The sequence below is a fragment of the Dermochelys coriacea genome, chromosome 1, assembly GCF_009764565.3.
Source record: "Dermochelys coriacea isolate rDerCor1 chromosome 1, rDerCor1.pri.v4, whole genome shotgun sequence".
NCBI classification, from domain to species: domain Eukaryota; kingdom Metazoa; phylum Chordata; order Testudines; family Dermochelyidae; genus Dermochelys; species Dermochelys coriacea.
The window spans coordinates 114,332,723-114,350,283 of record NC_050068.2 but is presented as its reverse complement, the minus strand read 5'-3'; the positions used below and the strand labels follow the sequence as shown (position 1 = coordinate 114,350,283).

At 41.0% G+C, this 17,561-nt stretch overlaps 1 protein-coding gene across 2 annotated transcripts in view; it reads left to right on the top strand.

Annotated features, from left to right (window-relative positions):
• LOC119845486 (opsin-3-like) overlaps positions 1-17,561 on the top strand; it is a 119,044-nt gene that overhangs the window by 84,600 nt on the left and 16,883 nt on the right. Inside the window, exons 3-4 of one of the 2 annotated variants that reach the window (XM_043510742.1) lie at positions 878-1,111; positions 7,470-7,660. In XM_043510742.1, the coding sequence (XP_043366677.1) occupies positions 878-1,111; positions 7,470-7,517 (282 nt within the window). In that variant the 3' untranslated portion in view covers positions 7,518-7,660. Of the gene's footprint in view, positions 1-877; positions 1,112-7,469; positions 7,661-17,561 lie in introns of those variants that run through there. The other variant, XM_038377839.2, reaches the window with a different exon arrangement.

Genomic DNA, 17,561 nt, shown 5'->3' with positions numbered 1-17,561 from the left:
TCATTTTCACCAAGGCCCTTCCATACTCCCTTGCCATGGCTAGGAGGCCTTAATGAGAGTTTCTTTTAGAATTACATTTTTTATGTTATTAATGAGAGGATCTTGTTTAAAATATTGTGGGAAAAGTTGGGCAGTAAATATGGGGGATGGAGGAGCAAGGAGGTTCTGTGGCGTAGATGTTCAGGAAGAAAATTCCATGTTTAGGGGGCACTTAGAGAAACCAAAAAAAAAAGGGAATATATTCACAAAACACAGTCTATTCCTCTTCAATATCTAGTGAGGTTTCTGCCTAAGGAAAATATGTGTTTTCTGAGCACTCGCTAATATTACCAAGGCCATCAGGGGTATGGATATAGTTGAAACAGTCCAGTAAGAGAAAGTTTGTAATAACTCTCAGGAGATGTGCTAATAATGTTTTGTTCATTTTGATATCTCAACCAGATAAACGTTTAATGGTCCTATGTAAATATCATGAAGTTATTCCATTTCAAACAAGTCCTGTATACTGGAAAAAACTGAGTTAAATTATTGTACATCTTTTATAAAACACCTGGGGATGTTTTAGGAGACAAGAAAAACTAAGTGATGACTTTGTCATTTTCCTACCTTTTCTTAAAACTCTAGTGGAATTCTGGTTTATGTTGACAGTTAGCATTATGCACTCAGCGCATCATCGAAAGCCCAGAGGAATCAATGGAAAGATTCCCATTTGACTTCAATCAGTTTTGGATCAGGCCCTCAGTTTACTTCTATAATTATTTTTGTCAGTCAGAATGTGATACTTTGAATTGTAGTCCAAAATTTATAAGCTGTTTTAGCGATAAAATGACTGTTCTAGCTTCTTCATAATTTGATATTATTGTTTACCTTTCACCAGGTTGGAAAAATCCGGAAGAATGCTGCCCGTAAAAGGGAATACCATGTCCTCTTTATGGTGATTACTACAATAATCTGTTATCTAATATGCTGGATGCCTTATGGAGTTATAGCACTGCTTGCAACATTTGGTAGTCCAGGTGCAGTTTCTCCAGTAGCATATGTCATACCTTCCATCTTGGCAAAGAGCAGTACCGTATGCAATCCAATTATCTACATACTTATGAACAAGCAGGTAAGGAACATTGCTGTCATTAAGTATTCACTACTGATTAGCAGTCTTTTAAAATGGCTCATCTGTTACTACATGATCAAAACCAAAAGGAAACCTCATGCCCTGTTGACCTCAGGGCTGAAAATAGTTTGGACTCATTTAAAGGGATTAATGCCTAATATTTGTACTGATTGTCTTCAAATTGACCTTATATGATTATCATTGGTCTCTCCCCATTCCAACATCCTCTGCATATCTGACAGAATCCCACATCACAGCTACCCTCTTATTCCCCATCTTCAAATGGGGATAACCCATATCCAGCTCTGTAAAGTAGTCTTTATATTAAAGGTTCAAAATATTATTATTTCAGCACCTCACAGCCAGAGTAACAAACAGAATAAAATGGTCAAGAGGTTTTGGGTGCTTTAGTAAATGAAGTACTCCACTAGCCTTTTTACTCAAAGAGCTGCATCATTGTGGTGGTGCCAATTTACTGCCTTTTGGGAAAAGATGTGCATGATACACATGATGTCTAAAGTATCTTTTTTAATTGGGCATGGTTGGTTGAAATCCCTACAGAAGCTAGACAGGACTGAGTAAGAATGTAAGAGAAATTGCATGACGTCTGAGAGATCGGTTCTTCAATTGGAAGACATGGGGTAGACACTCTGTTGAGACATACATTGTCCTTAGGGATACTGTACTCTGTTCACAATACACCTGGGGTTCTCAGTCTGGGGTCATCACCAGCCTACCCTTCCCATATTGCTAAGTAAAAGGGATGTTCTAGCTAGATGAAAAGCAACGTCAGCAGGATCTCAGTATAGAAAAGTTTGAGATCAATGTAATGCCACCCTGGAAATGTATTTGCTTACTGAAATTGTTTTCTCTCTTTTTCACACACACTGGATATTAATTTGTAAGTTGCAGAGTTCCCTATGTAAGTGGGGTACGTTGGCATATATTTACCAAAAAGAGCCCTTGAACCATTTGGGTTTTTTTGCGGGGCGGGGAAGGGTTTTTAAAAATGCATGACCTGGATATACAAGAAAAGAAGGCTGGAGAAATATTTATTATTTATCAGCCTTGACAATGACCCTTGAAAACAAATTGCCATTACAATTGCAAGTTTGAGAGCCAAATGCTACATTCTTCCCCTTCAAATGCAGAGATAGCTGAATGCTAATGTATGAGGATAGAGTTTGTCTCTTAACGGGTCAAGTGCTCCGCTGGTATAAATTGGCACAGTTCCATTGAAGTGCATTCACAGATTTACACCAGCTGAAGATCTTGCCCAAAATGTTTGAAATTAATGAGTTGGTGTAGAACTTAAATAGTGGGTGCTAGTTATTTTGGAAGACAAAACTGTTAATTAAAAGAAAGACATTAAAAATAACATCTAGCAACAATTTCAATGCAACTATGGAATATTTTGCTGAGGGAGCCTGTTGAGCCACCAGCTACAGAGATGTTCAAAAATAGCCTGGATAAAAGACCCACATATTTTTCTACAGAACAGGACTGTAGAAACCCAAGCGACGAATTAGATCCTCCAGCAGGTGCTTTCTAGCCACAGATGCTAAATTTGCAATAGGGAAAATCTGTGGATGTTTTTGATGTTGAAAATTGTGAATCCATTGTTGTAAATTCTAAACATACATTGAAATTATGAATTCTAAAAGTTTCATGTTGTCAGGGTTCCCTCCCCACTCTGAAGTCTAGGGTACAGATGTGGGGACCCGCATGAAAGACCTCCTAAGTTTATTTCTACCAGCTTAGGTTAAAACTTCCCCAAGGCACAACTTCTTTGCCACCACCAAGTGATTTAACAAAGAATCAGGGAAAGGACCACTTGGAGTTCCAATTCCTCCAAAATATCCCCCCAAGCCCTTACACCCCCTTTCCTGGGGAGGCTTGAGAATAATATCCTAATTAATTGGTTACAAAGTGATCACAGACCAAAACCCGTGGGTCTTAAGACAATAGAGAAATCAGTCAGGTTCTTAAAAGAAGGATTTTATTTAAAAAAAAAAGGTAAAAATCACCTCTGTAAAATCAGGATGGAAAATAACTTTACAGGGTAACAAAAGATTCAAAAACACAGCAGAACTTCCTCTAGGCTTAGTTTCAAAGTTACAAAAAGCAGGAATAAACCTCCCTCCAGCAAAGGAAAAATTCATAAAAGCAGAACAAAAGATAATCTAACACACCTTGCCTGGCTTTTACTTACAATTTTTGTAATACGAGAGACTTTTAGGATGGTTTATAGGTGGAGTTTTCTGACCTGATGCCTCTCTGCTTACTGAGAACACACAAAACAAAGCCTTCCCCCCATCCACGAAGATTTGAAATTATCTTCTTTCCCCATTGGTCCTTTTGGTCAGGTGCCAACCAGGTTATTTGAGCTTCTTAATTCCTTACAGGTAAGGAGGAATTCTAGGCTACTCTTAGCTGTATGGTTATGACACACATGATTTATAAAGATGTCTTTTTTGATATTATAACTGTTAAAATTACAATAGAATTTCACCCCCAGTTCAATATAGTATCAACATATTTAGTTATACTATAACAAAACAAATAGTGGCTCTGGATTCTTTATTATATATCCACTGGAATCTACTATTAATATATATGACCAGCAGGATTATGTTCATCTTAGATATAGAAAAATGAGATTGTAATAAACAAAGATATGCTAACATTGCCTTTCTTATCAAACTACCTCAGAGCACTTAGCTGCTTCACTATGATTCATGCAGACACATGTTTCCAAACAGGAAAAGGAAGTTTGACTTGAACTAATATGCTTCTTGCATCAAGGGTTGATTGCGTTAAGATTCCAGGCAGATATTAGGGCCCTATTGATGTCAATGACAAAACTCCCATTGATTTCAATAAGACCAGGATTTTGCCTCTGAAGTCCTCTTTGAGCCATTGTTCAGGAGGACAAATTGCTCCTACTGGAAGGTGGTAAGATGGAAGCAAAGCAGCAACTTCCTTTTCTTCCCCCGTATGCCTCAAAAAGTTCCTGGGTAGTCCTTAGAAGCAGCCTGTGTCTTATCTGTATTTATTCTGAAAGGGTTCTGAATGATTAGGTCTTTAATTTCAGTCTATAAGTACTGAGATTGCTGCAGGAAGATTCATCAAAGGAGATCTATTTTGGTATCATCTGCACAAAAAAACCACATATTCAATGATAAAATTATGGAAGCCTGAGGAACAATATAGATACTGAAATACATAAGCATAGCACAGTTTCTTGGGTATCTCAAAATTTCACAGGAACAATATCATAAGAATAATTATATGTAGTGTATAAATTGACACCCAGAGAGATACGCAGGACTGAGGTCTTGTCAGAAGAGAATCTGAAAGACCACACTGCTCCAAGCATGTAATAAGAACCCTGTCTTTCAGAAAGAAAAGGAGTACTTGTGGCACCTTAGAGACTAACAAATTTATTAGAGCATAAGCTTTCGTGAGCTACAGCTCACTTCATCGGATGCATTTGGTGGAAAAAACAGAGGGGAGATTGATATACACACACAGAGAACATGAAACAATGGGTTTATCATACACACTGTAAGGAGAGTGATCACTTAAGATACGCCATCACCAGCAGCGGGGGGAGGGGGAGAAAGGAGGAAAACCTTTCATGGTGACAAGCAAGGTAGGCTATTTCCAGCAGTTTACAAGAACATCTGAGGAACAGTGGGGGGTGGGGTGGGGGGGAGAAATACCATGGGGAAATAGTTTTACTTTGTGTAATGACTCATCCATTCCCAGTCTCTATTCAAGCCTAAGTTAATTGTATCCAGTTTGCAAATTAATTCCAATTCAGCAGTCTCTCGTTGGAGTCTGTTTTTGAAGCTTTTTTGTTGAAGTATAGCCACTCTCAGGTCTGTGATCGAGTGACCAGAGAGATTGAAGTGTTCTCCAACTGGTTTTTGAATGTTATAATTCTTGACGTCTGATTTGTGTCCATTCATTCTTTTACGTAGAGACTGTCCAGTTTGGCAAATGTACATGGCAGAGGGCATTGCTGGCACATGATGGCATATATCACATTGGTAGATGCGCAGGTGAACGAGCCTCTGATAGTGTGGCTGATGTGATTAGGCCCTATGATGGTGTCCCCTGAATAGATATATGGACAGAGTTGGCAACGGGCTTTGTTGCAAGGATAGGTTCCTGGGTTAGTGGTTCTGTTGTGTGGTTGCTGGTGAGTATTTGCTTCAGATTGGGGGGCTGTCTGTAAGCAAGGACTGGCCTGTCTCCCAAGATCTGTGAGAGTGATGGGTTGTCCTTCAGGATAGGTTGTAGATCCTTGATGAAGCGTTGGAGAGGTTTTAGTTGGGGGCTGAAGATGGCTAGTGGCGTTCTGTTATTTTCTTTGTTGGGCCTGCTATTTCCCCATGTGATTTCTCTCCCCCCACCCCCCAGCCCCCACTGTTCCTCAGATATTCTTGTTAACTGCTGGAAATAGCCTACCTTGCTTGTCACCATGAAAAGTTTTCCTCCTTTCCCCTCCCCGCTGCTGGTGATGGCTTATCTTAAGTGATCACTCTCCTTACAGTGTGTATGATAAACCCATTGTTTCATGTTCTCTGTGTGTGTATATCAATCTCCCCTCTGTTTTTTCCACCAAATGCATCCGATGAAGTGAGCTGTAGCTCACGAAAGCTTATGCTCTAATAAATTTGTTAGTCTCTAAGGTGCCACAAGTACTCCTTTTCTTTTTGCGAATACAGACTAACACGGCTGCTACTCTGAAACCTGTCTTTCAGAGTGTCATAAGCTTATAGGAAAATCAGATTGGATTGAAATTGTTTGTGTTATAGATTCCACCTGCAACAGAAGATCTTTACAGTCAGGGAAAATACAGCCAGGCAGTTTCTCAAGAAGAAAAACTTTTAGCGCATATACGCAAGGAACATAGCTGGCACAGTAGCAAGCCACTCTACTGTTGCAACGCCTCCCCTTTCCTTCTTGGTACATACTGTATTGGGATGGTGTTCTAGCTACATGATGCAAATACTGTAAACTTTGGAAGGAGGAGGAATAGCCATAGGAAAGTCTCTTTGTTTAGGGACAAAATCTGATGGAAGAGTCAGTGTGGCAACATCAGGAAGTGAAAAGTCAGTCGGCAAAGATGCTAGGAACTTTGAAAAAGTTGCAGATGTCTTTGATTCCTTCTGAAATGTCCTTGCTTAGTCTCTGACGACATAGGATATTGGAGTATTACATTTATCTTTGCCCTTAGACAGCTCACACCACTTGTTCTTACTGTCTACCTTAACATGATAGCCAGAGTTTAGCAAGCAAAGAGGAAGGACAAAGCTGCACAGCTATCAAGGCTAGTGCTTAAAATTGTGACTACTTTTTGTGTTGCTGTTTCTTGCTGTTTTGGGGTTTTTTTTTTAATAGTTACTTTCCTCATTCTCAGTTTTTGTAATCTTCATGGCAAGAGTGAGTTTTAAGAAAGGACTTGGGTCAGGTTTCAGTGTAATGAAATCAAAATAATAATAATTAATAATGGGGCTCGATTCACTTGGGCATTGGGCATTGTGGTGCCTAACTTTTAGGTGCCCTGCCACTAGTGGAATTTACAACCCTGTTTATTAGCCAGACTCCCTATATGATGCATGGAGAGAATTAGGTGCCTAAAAAGAGATTAATAGAAGCCATCACACTGAGCCAGAAGCAACCTAAGCTAGCCAATAGGAAATGCAGAAGAGAGGTGGCTGGCCAAGCCCTGCCTAAACTCTAGGCCGAAAGGAGATGCCATCCTCCACTCAAGGTGCACAGCCATGAACTCTCTCCCGCAGCTAGGTAACTAAGCCTGCTCGCTTCTTTGTTGTGAAAAAACATAGGAGGTAGCAGTTGTGCCACCACCCTCATACCCAACTGCCCAGTGGTTTGAACACTGAATATGTGGGAGACCAGATCAGGCCCCACAGGTAAGGGCAGGAGAATATTTAGTTTGTGAATCCTGCTAGGGCTTCAGAGTGAGCTAGACACCAACCAGCTCAGTGCATCGTCAGGATTTTGACACTGTGCCTATGCCTACCAACAGAAATGTAGGTGCCTAGGGGGACTTTACTAATGGAAACATAGGTGCTTAGGGACTTTAGGTCCCTACAGGGTTAGGACACAGCTGAACAGGGTTTTTGTGATTGCCAGGATGCCTAAACCTTGAACCCTCTAAATCGTCTAGCCCACAGAGCTGTTTTTCAGCTCTCATACATTTAGAAAGTTGAGTCAGAAGTAAAATAGAGTGATTTTTTTCTCTCCAAACTGTGGAACTTAAGTGTGTAAGTTCAACACAAAAGTAGAAGGTCAATACAAATCCATATTTTCACCATTTTTTCAGAACGGGAACACTCTGATCTGCTGGGTCATGGATCGTCATAACAACTAATTACTCTGCATTTGTTCTAGTTCTGTCAGCTAAACAATTTTGGCAGCTAAGGAAGAGATGTCAGTGCATTTCTCATGCTATAAGGCTCCAATCTGGGGTTTTCCTTTCACTATTAATATCTGAAGAGTTCTGGAAGTGCCATATACTTCATGTTAGTCTAATTTAAACCCAAATTAAACTCCTATCAGTAAATTGTTTAAAGCTCTGTAGAACCTCTTGCTTGGATGCCAGTGTAAAGATTCAAGCCGCATCCTCTGCTGATGTTAAGTACCATAAACTCCATTGAAGTCAATGAAGCTATGCCTAATTACACAGAACAAGAGCCATTCCTAAATATTGACTGTTTCAAGTTCTGCTCCTGAAAAGACATCCACTAAAGCTTGTATGGGTAATACTGCGTTGTGAAAAAATCATACTGTGATTATTAATGAACTCTTCCTGATGTTGAAAAAGTGCTTCTGAGCATAACTGAGGAGAGCATGCATGAGAAGGGCTATATTAGATGTGAATGTGAAGTCCCTGGTTAGTGATTTGATTTCCACGCAGTCTGTCTTTTTGTATTAAAATAATTACGCTTATAAAAATAGAAGCTGACTGTAATTTTCTCAAAGATGTGGGGAAATAAGTGATGTTTAAAAGACTAGGCGCATCACTTGAAAAAGTTTAATACTGTGACCATTCAAAAATTCTCACACAACAGAGGAGGGACAGTATCGTGGGAAAATATAAATGAACTCATCAAACTGCAAAGATTCCCATTGACTTCAGTGGACAATGGAGCAGGCCCATAATGCATTTGAAATTGCCTCTAGACAAGACATGGGTCTAAATTTGTGCAAGCCTTAGGTGAGCACCTATTCATGCAAAGACTCCCATTGCCTGCAATGGGATTTTCACATTAATAATTAGTTCAGTGGTGTGAATAAAGGTTGCCCGGTGGAGTTTGTTTAGGAACAAGCTGCAGGGAGACTGTGGGTTTGTGTACATTTGAAAGTGGTTGCAGATTCATTTGAATTATTTTGTGATAATGTGCCTTGCAATATTTGTTGTTGTGAATCATCTGGCACTTTAACCTGCATTGATAAACCCGCTTTGGAAGTAGATTTACTGAGATGTGGAAGGAGTTTACCTGAAATCAAGAAGGTGCAGATGCACTTGTATCCTCAAACAACTGTACCACGTCTATATGGCAGGCCTCCCATTGGTATCCTACACGGCTTTGTTGGCTCTGTGTTGGCCTCTCTTTTCACCTCTGTGCCTTCTACTGCTCCAGAGTCATCTTAACTGGATGCCATCTCCCCATTTAAATGCTGGCATACAGCTAGGTGTGGCCCTCTGCAAGTCAAACTCATGGTGAGTTCACATATCTAGAATTAAAAACAATCAAAATAATTATTCAGCCGCCAAGCTTGTGCTTGTATGTAGGCCTTTGCTGAAGTCCTGATCTATATTGCCCCCTGGGGAGAGGAGTGTGTCCAGGTCCTCGTGAAGAGCAGTCACTGTAGTGCACTGGTCTACAAGAGGCTATCAGAGTAAATAAGGGGAGGAGGCAATCCTAGGACCAGAGCCAATGCCACAACAAGAGGTTCCTAAGAATGTTAGAGACAACACTAAGGTTTTGGAGAGCTTGCAAGTCTGCAGCTACCAAGAGGAGCTGGACCATATTTTTAGCAGAGATGCTGTCACTGAACCACGGCATGTTATGGACACCATCCAGGACATCTCTGTGGTTGTCGAGTAGGACACTGAGACATAGGAGAATGATCCTGAAATCCAGGATTTTGTCACTCTGCTGAATCCACAAGGTAGAACCAATGCTGGAAGCTCTGGAGTCCCCCCCGAATCATAGATGGAGACTCAACATAGGGAAGGGACCTGTTCCAATAAGTGTTTTGTGCTATATTACAATACAACTGTCCTGGAGAATTTAAACAACTTTGTTCTGAGTACTGTCAGAGCATGGCCATGTTGGTCTACCTTTTCTCTGCCTGTGTCTTTTAATCCCCCCAACCCTCATTGCTCAAGATGTTGACTGTGCCACAGAGTTTAATCCCCCCAACCCTCATTGCTCAAGATGTTGACTGTGCCACAGAGTTTAAAAAATTTATTTCTCAAAAATATGCAGATACACAACTCCCAGTTAAAACTTGCCAGAGCCCTCCCTCACCCCTCTGTACCATGGTGCTTATTGCTCCCTTTCCTTCCGGGTTGATTGTCACCTACCATTCAAGACAGCAGTGATGGCGTCTCCTGTTGAGTTTGATGGATGAGCTACAATTACTTACTGTGGATCCTGAGATGAGACCAAAGACCAATTTCAGACCTACAGTCCCTTCCACAAGTGCCACTGGTGAAGGCAATTGCAGATGAAAATGAGCTGCTTTTAGCTTTATGCCTCACATGTCTCTCCTTGATTGCCAATAGCAGCTAAGGTAGGAACTTGATGGTGTGCACGCTAGGAAAGAAGACAGGTCTGTTATGCAAAATAAGATGCTACATTAATAAGTCACAACAAGATGTTTGTTAATGATCATCACAGACAAGCCAAATATTTTATACCACCTCAGAGCTGTGCATGTAGGCAACTAATATAAACTCTGGTGTCCTATTGTTTATAGGATTATTATAGGTGGGGCTGATAGTACTGTCTATTATTAAGGTTACCTGTCACTTCCGATTATAAGACTATTTTTTCAGTTGCTTTTAACTTTGCCAAGCTTTAACTGTTTGTGCTGAAATTTTCCATGCTGATTGTCTGCCTCAGGCTGATTTTTTTTTTAATTTAACCTAGAACTATTTAGCTGTTTCCAAGAACAAGGATAGGAAAAATACATTGTTTTGCTCATGGTAAAATACTCTTAAGATCTTTTCTTTGAAATGGTCTCGGGTCCTCATGCTTTGGAACAGGGACTTGACTTTTGGCAGGGGAATGGCCTTTTGCTATCCTCATGAAAATCCTCCCAAATTTGGCCAAGTTATAAACCTTTGAATAATCTTAGTTCACACACGCTCAGTAGAGAGTTTTTGGATTTTAGCAGCTAAAACCGCTGAAGATTCCACCCTCACTGACCATGTGCGAGCCTCTCTCCGCTCTTAGTGCTAACCAGACTGCATATGTGCCATCCACCCAGAGCAACTGGACATGCTCCCTCCATCCCAGGGTTACTGGAGCAAAACTGAACTTTCCCTGTAATGGCTGCTCTGGGCCAGGGTGGGGCTGGGCACTGGAACTGAAAGCAAGGAACCTGTCTCTCTTCTGCTCTCAATGAGTCCTCCTGCTGGCACACCTCTGTTGTTCTTAATATAATTCTTGCCAGACATCATTGCTGTATTTCCTTTTTGTATCCTCTTTTCTCTTCTCCATGTGCCCCAGCTTCCCATTACCCAGCCTAATGGCCAAATATCTATTTTCAGTCCAATTTATTTGTAAAATCTAAATTAGGACTATTGAAGAGCTTGTAATTGAGTTTTGTAATAGAAAATAAGAGCTGAAGGTGGCTTCAGGGCCACTTACTGTCTCCAAAAGGCCATCTCATCTCGGAGGGGTTGGGGGAAGAGAAAGAGGCAGTTTAAAATCACAGGGAAACTTAAAAGACCGTATTTGGTTTCAGCAAACCCTCATGTGTCATGTTTTGCCTAATCTGCCCTTGGTGTTTGCCAACGTCCCTTGTCTTAACTTGTAGATTGTAAGTACCTCAGGGCAGGGCCATCATCTTGTATTTATCTATAAAGCACCAGGCCACATAAAAGTAATATATGATCATTTTTCCCAGTGAGTTTTAGATACATTCACAGCAATAAAAATGGCAGGATAATGCATAAAATATAAAAAGGAGACTGGTTGGATTCTTGTTATACAGATCACCAAGTGAAAGTGCTATAGAGATCAAAAATCTCTTCTTTATCCAAACTCCTATCCCTCTCAGCAGCAGTGTATTGCAGCTTCCTGCAATGTAGGATTTAATAAGCATACTAAATGTCTAAGAACACAAGAATGGTCATACTGTGTCAGACGTATTGGTCCATCTAGCATAGTATTTTGTATTCTGACAGTGGCTGTTGCCAGATACTTCAGAGGGAATGAACAGAACAGGGCAATTTATTGATTGAGCTCTCTTCTATTGTCCAATCCTAGATTCTGGCAGTCAGAGGTCTAGAGACAAAGTAATGCACATTGGAAAACATAATCCAAACTATACATACAAAATGGTGGAGTCTAAATTAGCTGTTACCACTCAAGAAAGAGATCTTGAAGTCATCGTGGATAGTTTTCTGAAAACATCCACTCAATGTGCAGCGGCAGTCAAAAAAGTGAACAGAATGTTGGGAATCATTAAGAAAGGTATAGATAATAGGATAGAAAATATCATATTGCCTCTATATAAATCCATGGTACGCCCACATCTTGAATACTGCGTGCAGATGTGGTCGCCCTATCTCAAAAAAGATATATTGGAATTGAAAAAGGTTCAGAAAAGGGCAACAAAAATTATTAGGAGTATGGAATGGCTGCCATATGAGGAGAGATTAATAAGACTGGGACTTTTCATCTTTGAAAAGAGATTTCTAAGGGGGAATATGATAGAAGTCTATAAAATCAAGAATGGTGTGGAGAAAGTAAATAGGGAAGTGTTATTTACCCCTTCACATAACACAAGAACCAGGGATTACCCAATGAAACTAACAGGCAGCAGGTTTAAAGCTAACATAAGGAATTCCTCACACAATTCACAGTGAACTTGTGGAACTCATTGCCATGAGGTGTTGTGAAGGCCAAAAGTATAACTGGGTTCAAAAAAGAACTAGATAAGTTCATGGAAGACAGGTCCATCAATGGCTATTAGCCAAGATGGTTAGGTGTCCCTAAGCTGCTGACTGCCAGATGCTGGAATGGACAACAGGGGATAGATCACTTGATAATTTCTCTGGTCTGTTCATTCCCTCTGAAGCAGCTGGCATTGACCACTGTCAGGAAACAGGACCATTGGTCTGACCTAGTATGACCATTCTTATGACAGCCAGAGCACCTTGGCCATTCTTATAATACCCATCATCCATGAATTTACCAAATTCTTTTTTGAACCCAGTTAAATGTTATACCAATAAAATAAACCCCAACAGGATCTTTTAAAAGGGGATAAGACAAAATGCCGCGTTTATTGTGAATACAAAAAGAGGCACAGTAAACAAGTAATCATAAACTTTCTATCCCATGTACTCACACAAAATACCAAAAGAGGCAAAGCAAGTAAACAGTCATATTTACTACATCCCATTCACTCCTACACACATACACATACAGGTTCTGCAAAGTTGTTATAGTTACCAGCCTAGAGGTTACTCATGCCAAGTTACTGGCCAGGTAACCTGGGCTTGAGGGTAGAGCCGAGTCTTTGTCAGATGCGCATCCGATGCTCCTGGAGGGTGGTTGTAGAACCAGACTCAAAATTCTTAGTCTTTAGGGTCTGTTTTTATAGGAGTTTATTCCTATGCCAATCTATGAAGGTGGCTTCATCATGCTGTCGCTGAATCAATCAGCAGATGACACATCCCTGACGGCACCATGTTGCCAGATGTTATCTTGTTCTTCGGTACTCCCATCCTTTAGGCCGTTGGGTGGGTTCCAGTCTGCACTCCGGGGGTCATCTGGTTATCTCCACTTAACGCATTCTTCAGCCAATCGATACTGAAGTGGTAACTCTTAGGCTGGCACTCCTAACCATTCATCTTCTATTTACACACAACATCCATTCACATGCATTTTCGAGCTTTATTTCAACATATATCTCTTCTGTCTTTAACAGCTCTTAGGATGTAACGAAACTGCTGAACCCCTTTACTATATAACATACATAACAAGCAAGATAAAGAATGCGAGAAGGGTGGGAGTCTCTGTGTGCTGTTCCAAGGAACAGTTGTTTTTGCAAAGTCTTATCTCTTCTGAGAACAGACTCTTTGTCCCAGGATGTGCTGAGCAGTTTGGCCTTGCAAGCCGCTCACAGAGAAAGGAAAAAGGAAAGGCCTTCTAATTAACATTACTTTGGGATTTTTAAACCATATAAAATTAAAAATCATACAGAAATCCTCTGGTATAGTAACATATACTTTTAGCCTTCACAACATCCCCTGGCAACAAGTTTGACAGCTTGACTGTGTGTTGTGTTATTTTTTATCAGCAGCTGCCAATTATGTTGAGAAAAAGGGTGATTTTAATAAGTTGCCAGCTATGACACAGTAATCAGGAATCCCTCTGTGAGTAAACACTGCAACCGATTGGTACAACACACTTAGAAAGACCAAAGTCCAGGACCAATAGGAATCAATGGTAGTAGAAACAGTCTCAAGTCATATTTCTGCAGGCAGCATAGTTGGCAATTTCCCCCTCCAACTACTTCTATAAAATCAGGACAGCTGCAGTGCCTATCCTCTGACTTTCCACCATGCTGGGATTCTGGAGTCCCCTTGCTACAGCACAAGGGATTTCTTCCCTCTGCCATGATTAACCCATACCTGCCAACAGTCTTTAATAGAAAGGGCAGTACACTTGCATACATTTTCATAAACTCAGGCACAAAATCCCAGAAGCCCGGACTTTCTCCTTTTTAGAGTTATATTGGAACAAAGTGCTGAGAAAGTGGAGGAGTAGTCTTTGATAAGAGTTAAAATCTGGCCCCACACCAGTCTGTTGCGAGACACCAGTCTGTTGCGAGTGGGCCCAATCACTGAGTCCCATGTGCTTCCAAGCCAACTCATTCTATGTAGAGTCTAGTCACATTCTCATGCTCAGACCCTATCTGACCTCTTCTTTAGATGTGGGGCACTGCCTCCTAGATGGCCTAGACCCTGAAACCAGTGCCTCATATCTTCTGGGCCCCCCAGTCACTTACACACATTGTAGCTAGCTTGGGCTAGTTTAAGCCCTTCAGAGACAATGTGGCAGGAAAGCAAGGGACAGAGACTCAACAAAAGGAATTTCTTAACCACAGTGACTTAAAAGGCACTAAAGGGTTACAGCTCTTTACAAAATAATGGAAGTCCTGAGATGTAGCCCTCTCTAGTCTGATCTTACTCCTACTGAGAGTCCGAGTTCTGTTAGCATTTCAGGCCCAGCAGAGTCCCTCTTGGCCGCTCATCCCTGCAAGCCCTTCGGCACTGGTTTCAGGCGATGGATGACCTCTTTTTCTGAACAGCACCCCACTTTTAAGCATTCTTTGCCACCTGCTTGGTTGGAACACTTGTCTCTACCCCCAAGTGGATCCCTGTGCAGAAAAAACTATTGTTCCAGGAGGATGGGTCAGCAGTTCAGGGACAGTCACAGTTAATAGCTTTAGATGGGGTCTGATGGCTTCTCCTTGATGACCCTACAACAAGGTGTTGAACATCTTCCTTGGGCATTCCTTGTCTGGAATGCATCACAATAACGTGCCTTCATTGTAAAATAGAGGTTGCAATTTGACACAAAATATCTCACTCTGTCACAGCTTGTAATTTAAGGCCAGTCTGGGCCATTTAGGCACAACTCAGCATGGTGCTCCATTACCCTAAGGGACACCTTCCAAACTCCTGTTACTACAGCCTCTTGTGTGATACAATTCATTCCCTCCTGAGCAGCTGGACAGCTTTGCTGGCTAATGCATGTAGGGTGAGATGAGGAGGAAGCCAAATGCTCTGCCTTCTGCCCACCCTTCCCTGCCCCCTTTGGGAGACTTGAGTAGTAGGGAGGGAGCAACCCCTAAACTTCCCAGAGTAAAGGAACTGCAATTCTGCCTGGTCTTTCCTCTCCTTCTGCATGCACCTTGTATGGACCAGGCAAAATCTGGTCCCTTAATTATCACTTACTCCGACAATGTCATAAGAAAATGGAGAAGTGTCAAGCTGAGCCATTTGAACAACTCTGTTCAGTGGAGCTTGATTAGAACTTGTATAAAATGTTTCGGTTATACTCTGGAAAGTCACCAATCCATAAGTTATGTTTGCATGGAACAAGCTAACCAATTCTAAGGTTGCTTCAAGAATTCCTCAGAGCAAACGGAAAACTTGAGTGCACTGAATCAGGAAGTCAGAGCAATGTGAACATGAAAGACCAAAAAAAAAACCAAACAAAAAAACCCAACAAAAACCCAATGAGAAAATTTGTGCTTAGATTTATGCCTCGTGTAGAGACTCTGGTGAATCTGGGTTTTGATCATCTAAATTCTGAGGACAGTCAGGCAAATAGAAATGGACTTTTAAACCTTTTAATACCAGGCCTAGTGTTTAATACTCTCTATATTCATATAAAATGGATAGCACTGAGCCTAGCATCAAATACAGCAGTGGATTGGTCAGGTTTCTCTGTAGATATTATAAAAAGAATAAAAAAGAAGTATCCAGTAGGGAACAGCAGTTTTATCTGTTTCATTACTTCTAACCTCTCCTTCACTTGCTTCTCTTCTCTTCTACCTTTTCATCACTCTAAGTGTGACCTTCTCTTACTCTCACAAATCTTCATGTCATTTCAGACTTATTCTTTGCCTCCTCCTCCCATCAGGTAATGTCTCTTTCCAATCCAGGTCCACCGTTTCATGCCCATCCATCCTCTCCCACTCTCTCCAGTGTTTATGTTCAGCTCCTGTTAACCTTATTTCTGTCCTTCCCCATCTCCTTTTTTCCTACTCTCTCAGAATCTATATTTAAAAAATTCATATTGATCCAGCACCTTTTTATCCTCTGCTCCCTCCACTCATTAACTCATCACTCCCCCTCTACAGGTCAGCATCTGCCTCTGCCCTCTCCTTAGATGGTGTGGGGGGGGAAGATGATGCTCCCACTCTCAATGGCTGCAGCAGGATTCATCAGTTCTCACCTTCACAGATGTAGCTTCCTATAAGTAAAACAGGTTTCCATGTTCTGTCCACTAAGTGCCATTTCCTTTCTTCAACTTTGTCCTTAAAACCTACAACTCACAACAGGCAGTACCCGTATCAGAGCAGGTTTCCAAGATGAAAAGCCTCTGGCATGTTAGAATAATGTAGGCCTGGCCTGACATAAGAAATGAAACATGGGGATGTGGGGAGGCCTCATTTGCTGGAAGATAGGAGTAGGGAGATTAATTAGCAGGCTGAAAGCACAATATTTATGCCAACTAAGATAAGTGAATGGGTCAGTAAACTAAGAGACAATGTCTGAGCTAGCCAAGATAAGAGGGCAAACACCCAGGGAACCATTTACTATGAGCAAAATAACAATGGTCAAAATAAGTTGGAAATGTAAAAATGAGATGAGATAACAAGTAGGTCAAGCATGGACAGTGCATAAACAAAGTATGCCATACAGGAATTGGTTCCTACAAAGTAACTAAGCCAATCCCAAAATGTGTAAAGCAATTTATAGTAAATGCAATGTAATGTGTCAATGGATATGAAGGAAGAGGTTTGCTGGGTAACTTTGGATGTGTGGTATGTCCAACCCTCACACCTATGTATGTAAATCATTCTTATCTTCTCCCCAATTCTTCTCTCCACCCCTCCCCCCTTAATGGAACTCATGTCCTGCATCTCAGGGAGTAAGTTCTTAGGAGTAGGAAAATGTTTTCCCCATTGTGGTTTGTAAAGTGTCATGTACATTTACAGTTCTATAGACATTAATTGTCTATACTCTGTGCTTATCCTGACATAGCAATACATCATTCATTTGGAGGCACAGTCCAACTGAATACACAAGGAACACTCCTGATCTTGACAAACTAATTCAGATTCTGTCCCAGCCACTCTTCTTTTAGTCAGCCAGTGCTATTGGTACTACTTTCCCATTGTTGTGGAAAACGAGTCACACCATCTGTTTGGTTCAAATAGTCTGAGGTCCTTTTATTGAATACAAGCATACAGGGAGAGGGAGATAGGGATGGTCTCACGCAGGTGCCACCCTGGTCTCTGTCCTGCCCCTTTAATACCAGTCTTATATAGTTTTTTTACATCCAAGTCGAATGATACATTTCCTTAATTTTTTTATCACTCAAGCATTGTTAATAAAGCCTTATAAGGAGCTAAAATAAACAGTTTCATA